This window comes from Microtus ochrogaster, unplaced genomic scaffold, assembly GCF_000317375.1.
Source record: "Microtus ochrogaster isolate Prairie Vole_2 unplaced genomic scaffold, MicOch1.0 UNK4, whole genome shotgun sequence".
In the NCBI taxonomy this organism is placed as follows: domain Eukaryota; kingdom Metazoa; phylum Chordata; class Mammalia; order Rodentia; family Cricetidae; genus Microtus; species Microtus ochrogaster.
The window spans coordinates 15,128,567-15,146,905 of NW_004949102.1; the positions used below are offsets into that span (position 1 = coordinate 15,128,567).

The 18,339-nt window shown below is 38.0% G+C and overlaps 1 protein-coding gene across 1 annotated transcript in view; it reads left to right on the forward strand.

Moving 5' to 3' along the window:
• Positions 1-18,339, forward strand: part of Ubn2 (ubinuclein 2) — a 67,227-nt gene that overhangs the window by 10,612 nt on the left and 38,276 nt on the right. The window contains exons 4-8 of the mRNA XM_026788553.1: positions 5,019-5,120; positions 10,278-10,415; positions 12,219-12,322; positions 12,863-13,355; positions 17,291-17,361. Coding sequence (XP_026644354.1) covers positions 5,019-5,120; positions 10,278-10,415; positions 12,219-12,322; positions 12,863-13,355; positions 17,291-17,361 — 908 coding nt within the window. The remainder of the gene's footprint in view (positions 1-5,018; positions 5,121-10,277; positions 10,416-12,218; positions 12,323-12,862; positions 13,356-17,290; positions 17,362-18,339) is intronic.

Sequence of the window (18,339 nt, forward strand, 5' to 3'; positions counted from 1 at the left end):
AAAGCCACAGAGAAACCCTGTCTCGAAAAAGCAAAAAAATAAAAAAATAAATAAATAAATAAAAACTGGGGGCTGGTGAGATGGCTCAGTGGTTAAGAGCATTGCCTGCTCTTCCAAAGGTCCTGAGCTCAATTCCCAGCAACCACATGGTGGCTCACAACCATCTGTAATGAGGTCTGGTGCCCTCTTCTGGCCTTCAGGCATACATGCAGAAAGAATATTGTTATACATAAAAATAAATAATATTTTTTAAAAAAACTGTATGCCTTTTTATTGGAAGGTTAAAATCAGCATGGATATAAAAAGGTGCAATTGTAGAGGGCTTTGGTACAAGTTGAGAAACTATAATTATAAACAAGGTGTTTTCTTCTGGTTGTAAAACTTGGATCTTATGAATTAATGTCCTGCTTGTTCTGTCTGCCATAAGTGATCAGTGAATGTCACTTATTGTCACAGTGGCAGTGGGGGTCCAGTGCTAGGAATGTCTTGTTTGTGTTTCAGCTTACTAATGTTGTTATCGCACATTGGCCTGAGATACTGATTATCAGGTTAAGTCAGTACTAGTGACTCAGTAATAGCCTGAGTCATTGTGGAGTGCTTGGACAAGGAGCTTTAAAGAGGGTCATTTGCGATGGAGCAAAATGGAAGTTTTGTTGTGTAACAACCCTAGCTGTCCTGGAACTGGATTTGTAGAGCAGGCTGGCCTTGAACTAACAGATATCCACCTGCTTCTGTCTCTGAGTACTGGGATTAAAGTCATGTGCCCCCCATACATGACTCAAAATGGAAGATTTTAAGAATTTATTTCCATACAAATCTGATTTTTATAAGGTCTACTTGATGTGTAAATTGCACAATATAAAAGGATTTAGAAAATTATTGAGTGAGGCTGATTGTCTCCTGAAAAAGAGAATGACTCACAATAGGTTTGTGTAGAAGAGAGGACACATTGCCAGTCTGTCATGAGTTCCTTTAGGTAATATTTTACTGTTTTAAATTCACAGTGTATATGCTCCTTTTGGGCATCTGTTGAATATGTTGTTCCAAGACAGACATGATGCTACATGCCTGTAATCTTAGTATTTGAATGCTGAGGTAGGGAAAACAAGTTTTAAGAACAACCTAGGCTACATAGCAAGTTCCAGCTATGGGACTGGAATTAGAGATGTGTGTAAATTGCCTTGTGGGTGATAGAATCAAACCTCTGCAAGAGCAACAAGTGCTCTTAACTGCTGAACCATCTCTACAGCTACCTGTTTTTAAATTTAAAATATGTATTTTTTGCAGTGTGTGTTTGGGCACACACATGCGCATCACATGTGTGGATGTCAGAGGAAAACTATCTTTTTTCTCTTTCTATGTAGATCTTGGGGATCAAGCTTTGTTTTCTGGTTTGGCAGCAAATGCCTTTACCACTGAACCATCACTATTGGCCCTCAGAAGTTTAATGAATATTCTTAATGCTGTTTCTGTGAATAACCTGAGTTGTAAATAAGATTTAACAAATTGCTTTTCTTATTCTCTGTATTTACAGTCTTTTGCCATATTGGTTTTTCAATGATCAATAGCATTGAATGGTTATGCCATAGTTGATAAGATTTATAGCTATGCCATTTGATGCTGTTATAGGTAGAATTTTTGGTGAGATTACAAATTAATATTATAGTCAAGGCTTTAGTTAATTCTTTTTGATAACCTCTTTAAGATTCACATTTAAAATGAAAAGAATTGACACCTTTTTAATAGCACTACGATTCTGCTCCATTGAGCACTAACAACAATCATTTTTAGTTGGAATAAGCTGATAACCTTGATATACATGCTCCTAAATTAATTACCAATAAGATGTTTGTTCTTTTGTATTTGCTCATCACATACAGACTGTGCTGTTTGTTTTTTTCTGTTTGTTTGTTTGGTTTTGGTTTTTCTGTTTGTTTTTCAGGACAGGGTTTCTTTGTAGCTTTTGGAGCCTGTCCTGCAACTAGCTCTGTAGAGCAGGCTGGTCTCAGACTCACAGAGATCCACCTGCCTCTGCCTCCCGAGTGCTGGGATTAAAGGCGTGCACCACCACTGCCCGGCTTGATTTGATTTCTTCAGGCAAATTATTGTCACATAGTTGTACTTTCTTCCCCTGCTCTGAAAGTATTCTTTGAGCAGAAAAGAGTGGTTATGATTTTAATTAGTGTCCTAGAGAAAATTTTCAAACTCAGACTGAGCTGTGAGAGGCAGCAGGATTCATTGAGGAGTAAGAGGCCATATACAGTGAAAGCCTGAGGAAAGATGAGCACATGCGCTTAGGACAGGAATTTCAATGGACCAAAAAGCTCATGTCAGAAAATTATAAAAGAAAGGTAGGCAGTCACAGTTAACATGCAGAAAGCCTTTTGTCTTGTAATAAGGCTGTTTCTGAGGCAGGAAATTATAGAAAGTGGTATTTTTTAAATAGTCATTAGATGTGGTAATGGTAAACTTAAGGGAAATGGGACAAACCAAGGAATTGAATACATTTGGGTCAAAACAATGGCCAGTTTTTTAGACCGGACAGAATGAGAAGGAAGCTGGAGGTGTGACTCAACTTTTAAACAAAGTCTCTCAAGAGAGACTTGAAGTAGAAATACTAATTCTTGAAGCAGAAATAATCTTGGTTTTACCCCAACTCTGGCAAAATTAAAAAATTAAAATGGAGAGATTGAGAAGGAAGGTAGAGAAGAAAGAAAATAAAAGAACAATGACAGACTTTGAGGTCAAAATTATTGAAGTATCATTTAACTACAGCTTAACAGTTTTAGTTGTTTCAGTGTCAGTATATATGCCAAACAGCATTTAGTCAGAATTACGTTTGGAAGTTATCCTGAAGGGAGTGCACTGCCTTAGAGGCATTGCTCATTATTCCAGTGTAGCCCTTTTCTCCCTCAAGCACCATTTTTTTTTGCATTTAGTTTTTTATTAAAGATACATTGCATTAAATGTATCAATCTTGGGTCTGGGTTGATAGCTCAGAGGTTAAGAGCACTGACTGCTCTTCCAGAGGTCGTTCGTTTCCAACAACCACATGGTGGCTCACAGCCATCTATAATGATGTATAGTGCCCTCTTCTGGTGTGTAGGCATGTAGGTAGAACACTATATAAAAAAATTTTTTAAAAATGTATCAATCTTTAAACATTTAATTTGCATTGAAGTCCACACTGTGAGAACATATTCCTTTCATCCTTTCTGTAAAGCCCACTGTGGCTTAGAAGGAACATGTGTAGGCCCTTGTCAACAGTTTCATCTTCCTCTTCTTCCTTTTCGTGCATTCCTTTCCTCTATCCCTGACTACAAAGAGAAACAGGATGGGGAGATGGTGCAGGGATGCTTAAAAATCATATTTGGATTTAAATCTGTAAATGTGAATATCCAAAATGAGGCTTGGAAACAGCACTTACATACTTTTGTTCATGGTACCAGAGGAAGCCTGCTTCCTGTTGAAAGTACTTATCCCAAGCTTAAATGGAACTTTGAGTTCAAGTAAAATTTTGTATTGAGGTATAATGAACTCTTTATGCTGTGATGAGCCGGGGTCAAAGTAAAGTATAACTTGAATAATGCTATCTCCAAGAACTGGTTTGTTTTGGTTTAGAAATATTTCATTTAAATATAATTATAGGTTCAAAAGTTTCAAGTACAGTAGAAGAAACTCTTATGCTCATCATCCAACTAGATACTCACATAACTGCCATCATCAAAGCTGGAGAATAGATCTTGGCACAGCACCCTTGAGAATAGGCTAGACAACAGATCTTGATCTGAATTACCAGTTCCTGTACATGCTTGTTTTTCATATTCCTGTATGTACTTATGTGTGTAATTATATAACATTTAGATATAACTTTAAGAGTAATTTTTGGGAACTGGAGAGTTGGCTCACTGGCTAAGAGCATGTAAGTGTTCTTGCAGAGCATCTGAATTTGGTTCCCAGCATCCGCATCAGGGAGCTCACAACTCTGTAACACCAGTTCCAGAGGATCTAATGCCCTCTTTGGCTTCTGAGGGCACTTGCACTTGCATGCATACATACATACATACATGTATATACATACACACACATATTCACCACAGGCAAACATACATAAAAAAGAAGTCTTAAAAAATTACAAAAAAAGAGGGCTGGAGAGACATGGCTTAGAGAATGCAGGTTAGGTTCTTATCTTAGCATGCATAATTAACTCCAATTTCAGGAAACCCAGTGTTCTCTTCGATTTCTGCAGGAAACCAAGCATAAACTTGTGCACATACGTATAAGCAGGCAAGACAGTCATACATGTAAGATAAAACATTATTTTTAAAGAATTAGTTTTTATTTAGTGTCTGCACATGAGCCACCTTCACAAGCAGGTGGCAAGTGCAGAGGTCAGAGGATAACTCTGAGAATGAGTTCTCTCCTTAGGCTTATGTAGATTAGCTGTTTTTCTTTACTTTTTTGGATACAGGATTGCTCTATCTGTCTTAGAACTCACTATATAGACCAGGCTGCCTTGAACTCACAGAGATCCACTTGAATCTGCCTCCCAAATATGTGGATTAAAGGCGTGTGCCTCTGTGCCCAGCAAGAGTGACTGGTTTTTAATATATTCTTTGGCTTTCGTAATCATGATGACTTTGAAGAACACTGATCACTTATTTTCTAGCCTCATGACTGAAAAGGGGTTACAGGTTTTTGAAAGGAAGACTACAGAGTTGGAAGGTAATTTTCACTGTGTCAAAGATAGATGCCATCTATTTGTTTTACCATTGTTAGTGCTGACTGTGTGGTTGAGGAAGTGGATTTCCCATCATATAACCACTTTGTCTGGCTTGTTGTACTCCAAGGAAGCAGTCACTAAGTGCAATATGCATGCGAGGTGTGGGGAGACCCTGTTGCCTACAGAAGGTTTCTCTACTAAAATTAATGTGAATTCTTCTACTAGGTCTTTTCTTAAATTTATGGAAAGAGTACAGGTATTGAATAAATCTGATGTATCTATTTCTTCTTTGCAGGGTGGGAAAGCCCGTAAACACCGGAAGGATCGGCTACAAGATTTAATTGATATAGGCTTTGGCTATGATGAAACAGATCCATTTATTGATAACTCAGAGGCTGTGAGTAGTATATCTTTAATATAGCACTAAGCTCTTGGCAGTAGAAGTCAAGACAAAGTAACTTAAAATATTTCAACATATTTTTATTTGTACCTTTTAAAGCTGTTTTTATAGCTTGAAGTTTTTTTTTAAAAAAAATACTATAGATTTACATTTTTTAATGTTGACTTGTTCATGGTAAGTTGTTACTATATTGCTGTCATAGGCCAGGTTTTGGCAAACTATCTCTAAAGGACCATGTGGTAAATATTTTAGACTGTGGCCATCTGGTATCTGTTACAGCTATTTTCCTACTGTGGCATGTGAACAGTCATAGAGACTATATAAGTGAATTAATGTGGCAGTGTTAAAAGTAAACTTTACTGATAGACTGTGAAATTTAAACTCATGTAATTTTCATGCATCATAAAATACTTAATCTGATGTTTTTCCTACCACTTAAAAAACGCAGAATTCATTTCTGGCAGTTGGGGTAACAAAACTGTTAGACTGAGCTAGGCCAGCAAGTTCTGATTTGCCAATAAAGTAGTAGACCATTACATGTAGCTTTCTGTGTTTTCAGGTCCTGTGAGAATCTTTGAGACTAATAATTGCTTATTTTCAGGTGCATAGTTAGCATTAATTCCTGGAGAAATCATTGGTCCTTGCCCAAACTGAGAAATAATTTTTGTTTGTTTGGTTGGTTTGGTTTTTCTAGTTTGGGTTTCTCTGTATAGTCCTGGCTGTCCTGTAATTCACAGAGATTCACCTGCCTCTGCCTCCTGAGTGCTGGGATTAAAAGCGTGAGCCACTGTCACCCAGCAAGAAGTAAAGTTTTAAAAAGGATAAAAGCATAGTGTTGTACACTGCAGTCCCAGTGTGGTAAAGTAGACACAGAGAAATCAGAAGCTCAAGATCATTCTTGAGTACATAGCAAATGGGACCTGTTTGATATATGGGACCCTGTTTATGAACACGAGCACACTACTGGGCAGTGGTGGCACACACCTTTAATTCCCACGTTCAGGAGGCAGAGGCAAGCAGATCTCTGAGTTCAAGGCCAATCTGGTCTACAGAGTGAGTTCCAGGATAGCCAGGGCTACAAAGAGAAACACTGACTTAAAAAAAAAAAAGAAAAGAAAAGAAAAGCTAAACAAAAACCATGAGCACAAATGCACACATTGTCAATAGACACACATAAGTACATCACTGACACAAGTACCTGCACTTTCTCACGCATAAGCACAGTCACTAATACACATATAAGTACATATATGGGAAAAGGAATAGAGTTCTAACCAAATGCTGAAAATAATTACATTAAGTTTAGTCAAGGATGGAAAATATTGATATGCTTGTCTTAACTTTTAAAAATTTTTATTATTTATGTGTGTGTATGTGCTCAAGGAGATCAGTGAGGTGTGAGCTTTTTGAAACTGGAGTTCTAAAAAGTTATGAGCTGCCTGATGTGGGTGCCATGGATTGAATTTGGGTTTTTTCTAAGAACAACATGTGTTTTTAACCACTGAGCCATTTCTCCAGCCCCCTGATATACTTGTCCTAACTACGATTTATTGAATTAGCATTTCTGGATATAAGACTTAAACAAGAAATTTTTGTTATTGGGATTTCTTTGGTTTTATTTTTCTAGCTTTTAAAAGGATTATTTATGGAGATGTCTCAGTTGAAAAAGGGCCTCCCATGCAAGCATGAGAACTTGAATCTGGATCTCCAGCACCCATATAAAAGCTAGGCACTGCAGTGCACAGCACTGGGTAGGCAAATTCGGGGACTCACCAATCAGCCAGTCTGAACAAATTAGTGAGTTCCAGGTTCAGTGAGAGACCCTGTCTTAAAAAAATGAGGAAGAGAGACTGAAGAAGATCCCTGACATAGACCTCCGGCCTCCATACACTCATGCACAGGCGAATGCATCCTCGTACACACATATACAACATACAGTACATAAACAAATCAGTTATGCTTATAACTCAGCAATAAAGCACAAGATCATTATGAAGTACAAGATAAATTTTCTCCAAATGTCATCCATCAGAAAGTAAATAGGAAATTTCTTTTGTAGTCAAGAAATTCTGTATCTAATAAACATTCAACATGTATATCTTTGTAAAAAAAATACTATGTATTTTAAATATTCTTTATTGCAATTCAACATTTTTATGGTATTATACATTAGCGCATAGGTATGCTGATTTTAATGTGTACTTATTTAACTGATTTTAATTAATGTAATTTTAATTCTCAGGGATATGTGTTTGCAGGTAGTGGTAGTTGATCATCTTCGGTTGCATTCATCTACTTAAATGTATATTTAGGTATTTTATAGAGTTTAAATATATGGTTGAGGCAGATTGCTAGCTATAGAATTTGTTAGTAATGGGCACATACTGAATTTCTTTTTTGGGAGGTATATTTTGAAATGATTTATAAAACGGGAACCAGGTAGTCTTTTTGGCAGATCCCTAGAAGACAGACTTAGTTTGTTATTGTTGCATACCTTACTACAATGGTGGTATCTTAAGCAACAGCCTTTATCACCAGTATGTTTTTTTTTTGTTTTTTTTTTTTTTTTTTTGGTTTTTCGAGACAGGGTTTCTCTGTGGCTTTGGAGCCTGCCCTGGAACTAGCTCTGTAGACCAGGCTGGTCTCGAACTCACAGAGATCCACCTGCCTCTGCCTCCCGAGTGCTGGGATTAAAGGCATGCGCCACCATCGCCCGGCTCACCAGTATGTTTTGATAAAATTTTGTAACTTTGGCTCTAGCATCTATTTTCTCTTATAAAAAGAAGATGAATTTAGGACACCATATAAGAATTATTATTACTCTGTCTTGTAGCACATGAAATAAGGCTTGTCATGTTGGTAAGGTCTATGTTCTTCCATTTTTATCTGGACATTAGATTACTCTAATGCCTAGGATTATGATATCCTCTAGTGTAGCAGGAGGCCGCTTGTTGGTTCCCAGCCACTTAGCCCCGAAATAAAAACACAGAAACTGTATTATTTAAATCACTGTTTGGCCCATTCGCTCTAGCTTCTTATTGGCTAACTCTTACATATTAATTTAACCCATCTCCATTAATCTCTGTATCGCCACGTGACATTGGCTTATGAGCAAAGTTTCACATGTCTGAGTCTGGCAGAGGCTCCATGGTGTCTCTCTAGCTCCACCCTTCTTCCTCCCAGCATTTAGCCTAACTTTCCCTGCCTACCTAAGTTCTGCCTTGCTATAGGACCAAAGCAGTTTCTTTATCATTAATGGTAATCACAGCACACAGAGGGGATTCCCACATGACTCTAGGATTATGATAACTTGTGCAGTGATTACTTGGGGTTTTCAGAAAATACTAGTTAAAATTTCATGATTCGCAAATTAGTATAGGTTTCACATGGTGGTACAGTCAGTACTTGGTTGCATAGATCATAACTGACAGTTTAAATTGGTAAGAGAGTGATTGGAATGATTGTCAACATGATGCACACTGTACATCATGTTCACTTGTGGTATCTTAGCAAGTCATATTAGCAGTGTCCTTTAGAGTAGAGAGGTGTTGCCTTTACTAAAACTGTAAGCAATTGGTAAATTAAGACTGGGATTTTCTGTCTAGAATATTGACTGTTATTTGGAACTCTGTTGTAATAGGAGCAGCGGAGCTGTGTCCCCAGCACCCCAGCCGCCTGCTAGCTTATGCCCTGAAATAATTACACAGACACTGTATTCTTTTAAACACTGCTTGGCCCATTTCTATCTAGCCTCTTCTAGGCTAACTCTCACATATTAATTTAGCCCATTTCTAATCATCCATATAGCACCGCTAAGTGCGCTTACCAGGAAGATTCTAGCCTACGTCCATCCTGGGTCGGAGCTTCATCGCGTGTGCCTCAGAGAGCAGAGCTCTCCATCCGCCTGGGAGAGGGGAGCATGGCGTTTCTCTGCCAGAGAGCAGAGCTGTCCAGTCTCTTCTGAGCTCACTTCTTCTTCCTCCCAGCATTCTGTTCTGTTTACTCCTCCCACCTATGTTTTAACCTATGAGGGCCAAGCAGTTTCTTTATTGCTTAACCAATGAAATCAACAAATTGATATATGACACTCCCACATCAGAACTCAGAGTGGAAGTCCTAGCTAGGTTCTAGGTTTATATAAGTTCCTAATTTGACATTTGATTAAGAAAACATACTTTAGTGTCACCTAGTTTTCTGTACAAATTTCAAGGCCAACCTGGTGTACAGAGTAAGTTCCAGGACTGCCCCCCCTCCTTGAAAAAACAAACAAAGCTGGGCGGAAGTAGCATAAACCTTTAATCCCAGTACTCAGGAGGCAGAGGCAGGCAGATCTCTATGAGTTCGAGACCAGCCTGGTCTACGAGAGCTAGTTCCAGGACAGGTCCAAAGCTACAGAGAAACCCCATCTGGAAAAACCAAAAACAAACTTTTTTTTTTTTTTTTTTTTTAGTTTTTTCAAGGTAGAGTTTCTCCGTGTAAGAAAAATTAAAAACCTCCTTCTAGCTATTTTGAAATACAAAGATCATTGACAAGTATCTCCTTCATTCCTTTCTGCCCTCATCCCAAACCTCTACTCTCTAACATTGTACTCTGTACCTTTTTGAACTGAACATATTTAGAGTCCATATACAAAGGATAGTGTGTGATACTGATCTCTCTGTGCTGGTTCATTTCTTTACATATTGCAAGTGGCAGTATTTTCTGGCCTTATTCTTTAAGACAGGGTCTTGTTCTCTAGCTCTAGTTGTCCTGGAACTCACTATATAAACCTGGCTGACCTTGAACTCAGAGAATCCATCTACCTCCACCTCCCTAGTGGTGGGATTAAAGGCATATGCCACCATGCCCAGCTCTGACTTTCTTTTACAATGCCAAATAATGTTTTGTTGTATAAATATACCACATTTTAATATTCATTTACTGATGGACACTTAGGTTGCTTTGGTGTTTTGGCTTTTGCAAATGATGCTGCTGTAAGCACAGAAGCGTCACATTTTTTTGGCATACTGATTTCATGTCTTTTGGGAGTGTGCCCAGTAGTGGGATTGCTGCATTTGCAGTTAGTATTTAAGGAAATTGTCAGTAAATGCTATTCTTTGACATGTTTTTATAATTATAGACAAGAGAATATATTTGAAACTTTTTTTGCTCTAGTATGACGAATTAGTCCCTGCTTCTCTAACAACAAAATATGGAGGCTTCTATATCAACACTGGCACTCTTCAGTTTCGCCAAACGTCAGATACTGAAGAAGATGATATTACAGATAACCAAAAGCACAAGCCACCCAAGGTGAGTTTGACATCTCATCAGTAAGGAGAACATAGAATTAATATTATATACTTTTTGTTTTATTTTGTTTATATTTTTGCTATGCTAAAATTTGAGCCTGGGAGTTCTTATATGCTAAATAAGCATTATTCTTCTAAGTTACACCACCAGACCAGGATATTATTCCTTTTTCATTATTATTATATGTGTATATATGATGAGTATGTGTGAGTATGGGCAGATGTATGCCATACTTTTGAGAATTGGATTTCTCCTTCCACCGTGAGCTCTAGGGATTATACTCAAGCCGTCAGGTTTGCATGGCAAGCAGTTTTACTTGTTGAACCATTTTGTTGGTCCCAAAAAGATTCCCCCTTCCTTTTTTTTTTATCCCTGACTGTCTTGGAACTCACTGTATAAATCAAGATTGTAGCACAAATAATAAAAACCCAGAAACAGATATTGGGGTTCAATCTGAAGATCAGCAAAGCAAAGCAGCCAAACCACTAGACACTAGAGAGCTCTTAACCTCTATGAAATCTTCAGACTGAAAGAGAGTGAGTTCCTGTCCCATCCATCCTTATACTCCTCTCTAGTGCTAGGAGTAAAAGGCTTGCAACACCACCTCTATGACTAACTAGTGTGGCTGCTCGGATTAGAGGTGTGCCACTGCCTGGCCTGTATGGCTGACTAGTGTGGCTGTTTTGCATTCTAGTCTTCAGGCAAGCCCTATTTATTAAAATACAAATGAAATATCATTACACAGCTGGCCTTAAACTAACAGAGATTACCTGCTTCTCTGCCTTATGAGTGCTGGAATTAAAGGCATGTACCACCACACTTGGCCTCAGGTTAGATATTTTGAATATTATTTGTGCCACAACTGTGGATATAAGGAAAAGTAAAATACTATTGTTTAATTATATGTTTAAAATTATGTTGGTGTGGGCAGGGGCTATGTCTTAATGGTAGAGTGCTTACTTCCTATGTACAAGGCCCTGGAATTGATCACTACACTATTTAAAAACAGACACACACAGTCTTTAATTGCAGCATTTGAGAAGCAGAGGCAGGGGGATCTTAGTGAGTTCAAGGTCAGCCTGGTCTACATAGCCAGACAGTGCTATAGTGAGACCTTGCCTCCATAACTTAAGACAACAAAACAGGCAAACAAACAAGAAAGTAGGATTTTCTATAGAAGAACCTTTCATAGCCTTTAACTTCCCACAGATTTAATTTATAATGTCTTCTTTTGTTGTACTATAGCTGAGAAATGAATATTGTTCATAGGTGTTTCCTGTGTGGGGTCAGAGACTTTATTTGTACCAGAATAATTAAAATTCTTATTTAAACTGTAAACTCTAAGGCCCCAGTGAGCTGAATCAAAGTCACAGTTGAGAGACTGGTGATATGGCTCAACTCATCTCCCCAAATTTGGATTCCCAGTGCCTATTTAAAGCCTAGCGTGGTGGCACACATCTGCAATTCAAACGCTGAAGAGGCACAGACAGAAGGATATCTGGGTTTGCCCACTAACCAGTCTAGCTGAATTGGTGAGCTCCATGTGCAATGAGAATCCTGTTTGAAATAAGATAGAGAACAGTGAAGAAGATACCCATGTTCTCTCTTTGGCTTCACAGGCATCAGTACTCACACACTTAAACACGTATACAACAGTAGCAACGAAAACATGGATCCCCAAGATCTTAGACTTTGACCAAGTAATTCTAACAGACACTGTAAAAGACCACTGCCTTGTACTCTATTGCTAACATCAAAGAGGAAAAATCCGGATAAATGACATATTCTCTTATCATGTTGCAGGTTCCCAAAATAAAAGAAGATGATATTGAGGTAAAGAAGCGGAAGCGGAAAGAGGAAGGGGAAAAAGAGAAGAAGCCAAGGAAAAAAGTGCCCAAACAAATGGGGTATGCTAAATTAAGCCTGATAGGAAATTAGCATCACAATATTATGGTTTCCTTTTAGAAATATATATTCACCACTAATGTATTTAGTTTAATTTGATAATGACCTACTGCATTTTAATAATATTGTGGTACTATTAATAAACAGGAGACTTTGTCATCTTAGAGACTTAGTGTTTCAGTTACACTTACAGATTTTTCATTGGCTATCTTGTTTATTACAATTTTTTAATCTTGAAGAACCAGTTTAAGCCAAACGAGGTGGCACAAATGTGTATTTTTAGGACTTGGGAGGTTGAAGCAGTAGTTGAAGGTCATCCTGAAGTATGTATGTAAGGGTTTGAGGCCAGCATAGGCTGTGTGAAACCTGTCAATACCAGAAGATGTTGGAGACGGTGCTATCATGCAAGTGTAATCTAATACAAAACTATAAAGACAATTTTGTTGTGCCATATCTCACTGGATTACTTTAATATTTTATTCATTGACATATGGGGTTAACTTTTTAAATGACACAGCCTAACCAGTCTTTTTCCTTTACAGAGTTGTGGCTCTCAATTCACACAAGTCTGAAAAAAAGAAGAAGCGATATAAAGATTCCCTTTCTTTGGCTGCCATGATACGAAAATTTCAAAAAGAGAAGGATGCATTAAAGAAGGAATCTAACCCTAAAGTCCCTGTGACCCTAACCACTTCCTCTCTGACCAAGCCCTCTTGTGCTGCTGCTACAGCCCTGGGGGATGACATCTCGGACTTAGGTCTGAACAGTGCTGATCCAGACCTCCCTATTTTTGTTAGCACAAATGAACATGAATTGTTTCAGGAAGCTGAGAATGCCCTCGAGATGCTAGACGACTTTGACTTTGACAGATTACTGGATGCTGCTTCTGATGGTAGCCCGCTCTCTGAGTCAGGGGGAGAAAATGGAAACACCACTCAACCCACCTTAACCTCTCAGGTTCTGCCCAAGGTGGTACCTACACTTCCAGATGGCCTACCTGTGCTCCTTGAAAAACGCATTGAGGACCTTCGTGTAGTAAGTGTAATGATGCTCTTGGTTTTTATTCACTGCACAAACATAAAGTTCAACAAAAACAACCCACAGTCACAACAACTTATTTTCCATAGCCTCTTATAGACATTGGATAATATATATACTTATAATATATTATAATATATAATATTTACATATTGTTATAAATATATAAAATATATAATATATATGTTATCCAAATATGTATTTGGTTTTTTTTTTTTTATGTATTTGGTTTTTCAAGACAGAGTTTCTCTGTATCTTTGGAGCCTGTCCTGGAACTCACTCTATATACTAGGCTGGACTTGAACTCACAGAGATCCGCCTGCCTCTGCCTCCTGAGTGCTGGGATTAAAGGTGTGCGCCACTACCACCTGGCTTAAGTAAATTCAGTTTTACATGGCTATACTATACACTTGCTTTTTTTTTTCTTCTAGTGCTAGGGATAGAACCTAATGTTGTATGCATGTTAGATGGTCACTCTACCACTCATTCTAAGCTCTGTAGTTGATTCTTTTTGTTTCAGTTTACCTTATAAAATTTTCTTTATATTTGGTTATTTGTGTGTGTGTATGTGTGTGTGTGTGTGTGCGCGCGTGTGCACATGCACCCATAAGTTTATAGTGTACATGTGGAGGTCAGAGGACAACTTGCAGGAATCCATTCATTTTCCAACATGTGGTTTTGGAAATCAAATTCAGGTTATAAGGCTTAGTAGCAATTGCTTTTACCACTGATCCATTTTACAAACCCTACCTTACAAATAACATTTATATAGACTTCATAATAAAATTTTTTAGGATTTATTTTATGTGTATGAAGCATTTTGCTTATATGTGTGTCTGTATACCAGGTATATTCTTGGTGCCCATGGAGATCCCCGAGGACCGGAGTTATAGGCAGCAATGACATGCCACTGTGTGGGCCCTGGGAATTGAACCTTGGTCTAATGTAAGAGCAATCAATGCTCTCAACTGCTGAGCCACTACTCCAGTCCCTCCTAATAAAATTTTTATTAGCTGCAGACACATGCAAAGAAAACAGTGTAGTAAAAAGGAGAGAATATTGTGTTGTGGACATGTACTTGGACTTGATTGCTTCAAACTATTTTAACATAGTTTTATTTTGCTAATTATTTTTGCAGTTCCAAGGAATCAAGTCCTCGACTTCATATATCCTAGGCAAGAGTTCTACCTCTAGCCGGGCGGTGGTGGCGCACACCTTTAATCCCAGTACTCGAGAGGCAGAGGCAGGCAGATCTCTGTGAGTTTGAGGCCATCCTGGTCTACAGAGCAAGTTCGAGGACAACCAGGGCTACACAGAAAAACCTATCTAGGAAAAAAAAGAGAGAGTTCTACTACTGAGTGACATTACGAGCCCCTAGTTATTTTATGATCTGCTTGTCTAGCTAATCAGCAATTATAGTAAGCATTAGTTCTTTCCCACCATGATAGCTGTCATGGATTTCTCCTTAACTTGAACTCATTTGCTAGTTTGATTAGCTACAAACCCAGTCTCACACGTACCCCCTTTATCTGAGGTATAGAATATTTTGTGTTCAGTTTTGGCAGACTTTGCTTAAATTTAGCCAGGCAGCTGCTAGCCAGCCAGGTACAGCGTAGGACATACAGAATGAAACAAAGGTAAAAAGCCCTGAGGCGAAACTTAGATGAAGAGAAACAGGTTAAATTAAGTTACAAGATCTAACTAGAAATGAGCATAAGATAAGGCTTCACATTCATAATTAATAATACACGATTTGGGAGCTGGTTGGTGGCCCAAAAGCAAGTCTTTTATAATACCCATGAGTTCTTTGTGTTTTACTTTGAAATATAAAATGGTGCTTTTTCTTCAGGAGATAAAAATTTTTTCCTGAGCTCACACATTCGTGTTTTTCTGAAAAATAGCTTCTTGATGTTCATTTTTTGCTTTGTAATGAGAAAGTATCCTTTCATGATAAACCTTTTGACTTAAATTTCTCCTTTTTTCTCAGGTTTCATTTTTATTCTGGCTTTCTTTGTATATGAATATTTCCTCTGAATATGCTTAATCTTCACTCTAGAAATATTCTTGGAGATTTGCCTTTTCTATCTAAAGCATGTCAAATACTTAGATAGCTTGGTACAGATGACTCTGGTGTGCTTAAGTTTTTGTATCAGCTCTGTCCAGCCAGTGTGCATCTCATGACTCCTGATGCAAACTGTGCCTTTGACTTCCTCAGTCTATTTATCATAAGTGATGGCAGAGTTTCCAAGTTAAAAGCTCTTTGCCTCTGGTCACCAAGTTAAGAGGAAATACTGTGTGACAATGTTATTTTCAAGCTTATAGTTTGTGCTTATTCCTTGATAATTTTTTTTATTGCTCTCAATTATGTAGAAACCAAACTACCGCAGCCATCCAGTGTCTGCTCTGTGGCAGTTTTGCAGTTTACAAAGACCTTAGTCTAAATCTTGGCTGCATAACTTTTTTTTTGATTTATTATATATATACACACACACACACACAGTGTTCTGTCTGCATGGATGCCTGCAGGCCAGAAGAGGGCACCATATCTCATTACAGATGGTTGTGAGCTACCATGTGGTCGCTGGGAATTGAACTCAGCACCTCTGGAAGAGCAGGCAATGCTCTTAACCTCTGAGCCATCTCTCCAGCCCTTGGCTGCATAACTTACTAGCAATTTGATTTGGGGGCATTTGTAAGTTTGCAGCTCCTTATTTGTAAGTTTGCAGCTCCTTATTTGTAAGATCAGGAGATATACTACCAATTTCTGGCTGTTTATGCAGATTCTATATGATAATGAGTATAAAGTATAGACTAGTGTAGAAGAATACAAAGTTAGAAAGTTTATAGACTCACCCTACCAACAAGGACTTTATTCTATAGGAAACAGAAATAATCTTGTTTTTACAAATTATGTTTTGAGGGTGAGAGCTTAGCTCAGTGTTTGGGAATTTACCTAACATGTACAGCATCCTGGTTTCACTCAGCACAGGAAAAGTAATGTGGGCTCTACTATTGCCTGGCATTTTTGTTTAGATAGATACATATTTGTGACATTGAGTATTAAGTTTTATTTTTGTCTAAGATTATTAGCATTTAAGATTATAAAGTTTAAAGTGGACATAATCACAGGATTCTGTAGAAATCGTTAGGTGGGTGATAATCTGCAATCTGATTCAGGAGGGCTGCCAAGCTCAAACTCTATCCTGGGTTACATAAGGAGCCTGTGGCTTAAAATAAATAAATGTGTGTGTGTTTGAATGAGAGCGAGAAGATCTTTATGCATTTCACTCAAAGGCTATGTCCGTTTTATACATTAGGCATTTTGGCAAGCATTGTATCTATCACAAGATTGACACTCAGTTTTCAGCTTTATACTTTTCATGGCCTCTGATGACAATTAAGTCTAGAAATAGGCAGCGCTAATGCATTTCACATTGCTTCTCTTTTTAAGTATAGTATTTCTCTGTGGTTATTAGTTTAATGGCTCTTGGAAAGCTATGCTATCTCAAGTGGTACTGTTAGTTCCATGTGCCATCATGCCATACTAATTCAATGTATGCTTTGTTTTTAAAAAACTTCTTGGGTCTAACTTTGCTTTATTTTTTTTTTTTCCTCTCTGAAAAAGAGCCTAGCCCTGTTGTCACTTGACTTTAGCCCAGTGGCACTGATTTTAAATGTTCAAGTGCTTTTCAAGCCACAAGTGTGTATTAGTTATTACCAACTGCAGCAGTCATGCATGATAGCCTGTTTGATTTGGATCTCAAATGGCTTTGCCTGACTGGGTCAAAATTTGTGGTATTTTACTGCTAAAATAAAATAATAGTAAAATACTATACTACTGATAGTAGTAGTACTATTGTTGTTGTTAGATAATTTATGTCAGTAACTGTTTATTGTGAATTATGTTGTCTGTTTTCCTTATGTTTCTCTAGGCTGCCAAACTTTTTGATGAAGAAGGAAGAAAAAAATTCTTCACACAAGATATGAATAATATTCTTCTGGAGTAAGTGATTTTTATCTTTTTTTTTTAAACCTGGAGTGGGAATAATCTCAACAATATACTTGCAAAGCATTTGTGAGGCCCTAAATTCAAGTCGTTTTTTGAAATAAAAGAGTACAAATGAAAAAACCCTACAGGCTGCTGAGGCTGTGGTTAGTTGGTAGAGTGCTTGCTTAGCATGCTGGAAACCTTGGATTTGCATAAACTGAGTGTGGTTTGGTACACCTCTATAATCCCAGCATTTTGGAGGTGAAGAATGAATAGTTGAAGGTCATTCTCAGCTACATTGTGGGTTCAAAGCCAGCCTGGACTACTTGACACTCTATCTCAAATAAATTAATAAACAAATAATTAATACAAATTTTGTAGAGGATGGTGGTGTATGCCTCTAATCTCAGCAGCAAGAGGTTGAAGCAAGAGAACTACAAGTTTAAGTAAGTGAATTAGGAGGGGCTGAAGATAGAGTTCAAATAGTACAGTTCTTGCCTTTATTTTACAAGATCTGGATCAGATTACCCTGGACTGCATAAAACTTACTGGATATGGTACCTGTTTTCCCAGCACTATAGAGATAGAGGCAGGAGGACCAGGAAATTCAAGATCACCCTCAGGAATAATATTAAGTTATAGAGTTATAGACTAGCCTGGGCTATATGAAACTTTTTCTTAAAAAAAAAAAATGCTACATGCACACACACAGTTGACCTATGAAAACCAATGAGATGGCTCAATGGATAAGGTGCTTCCCACCAAATCTGATGGCCTGAGTTTGATCCCTGGGACCCACATGGTTGGAGTTCAGAACCAAGTCTACAATTTGCCCTCTGACCTCCTTAGGTACTCCATGGTACCATATGTATACACACACATGTTATATTTTAAAATCGTTTTTGTTAGCCGGGCGGTGGTGGCGCACGCCTGTAATCCCAGCACTCGGGAGGCAGAGGCAGGCGGATCTCTGTGAGTTCGAGGCCAGCCTGG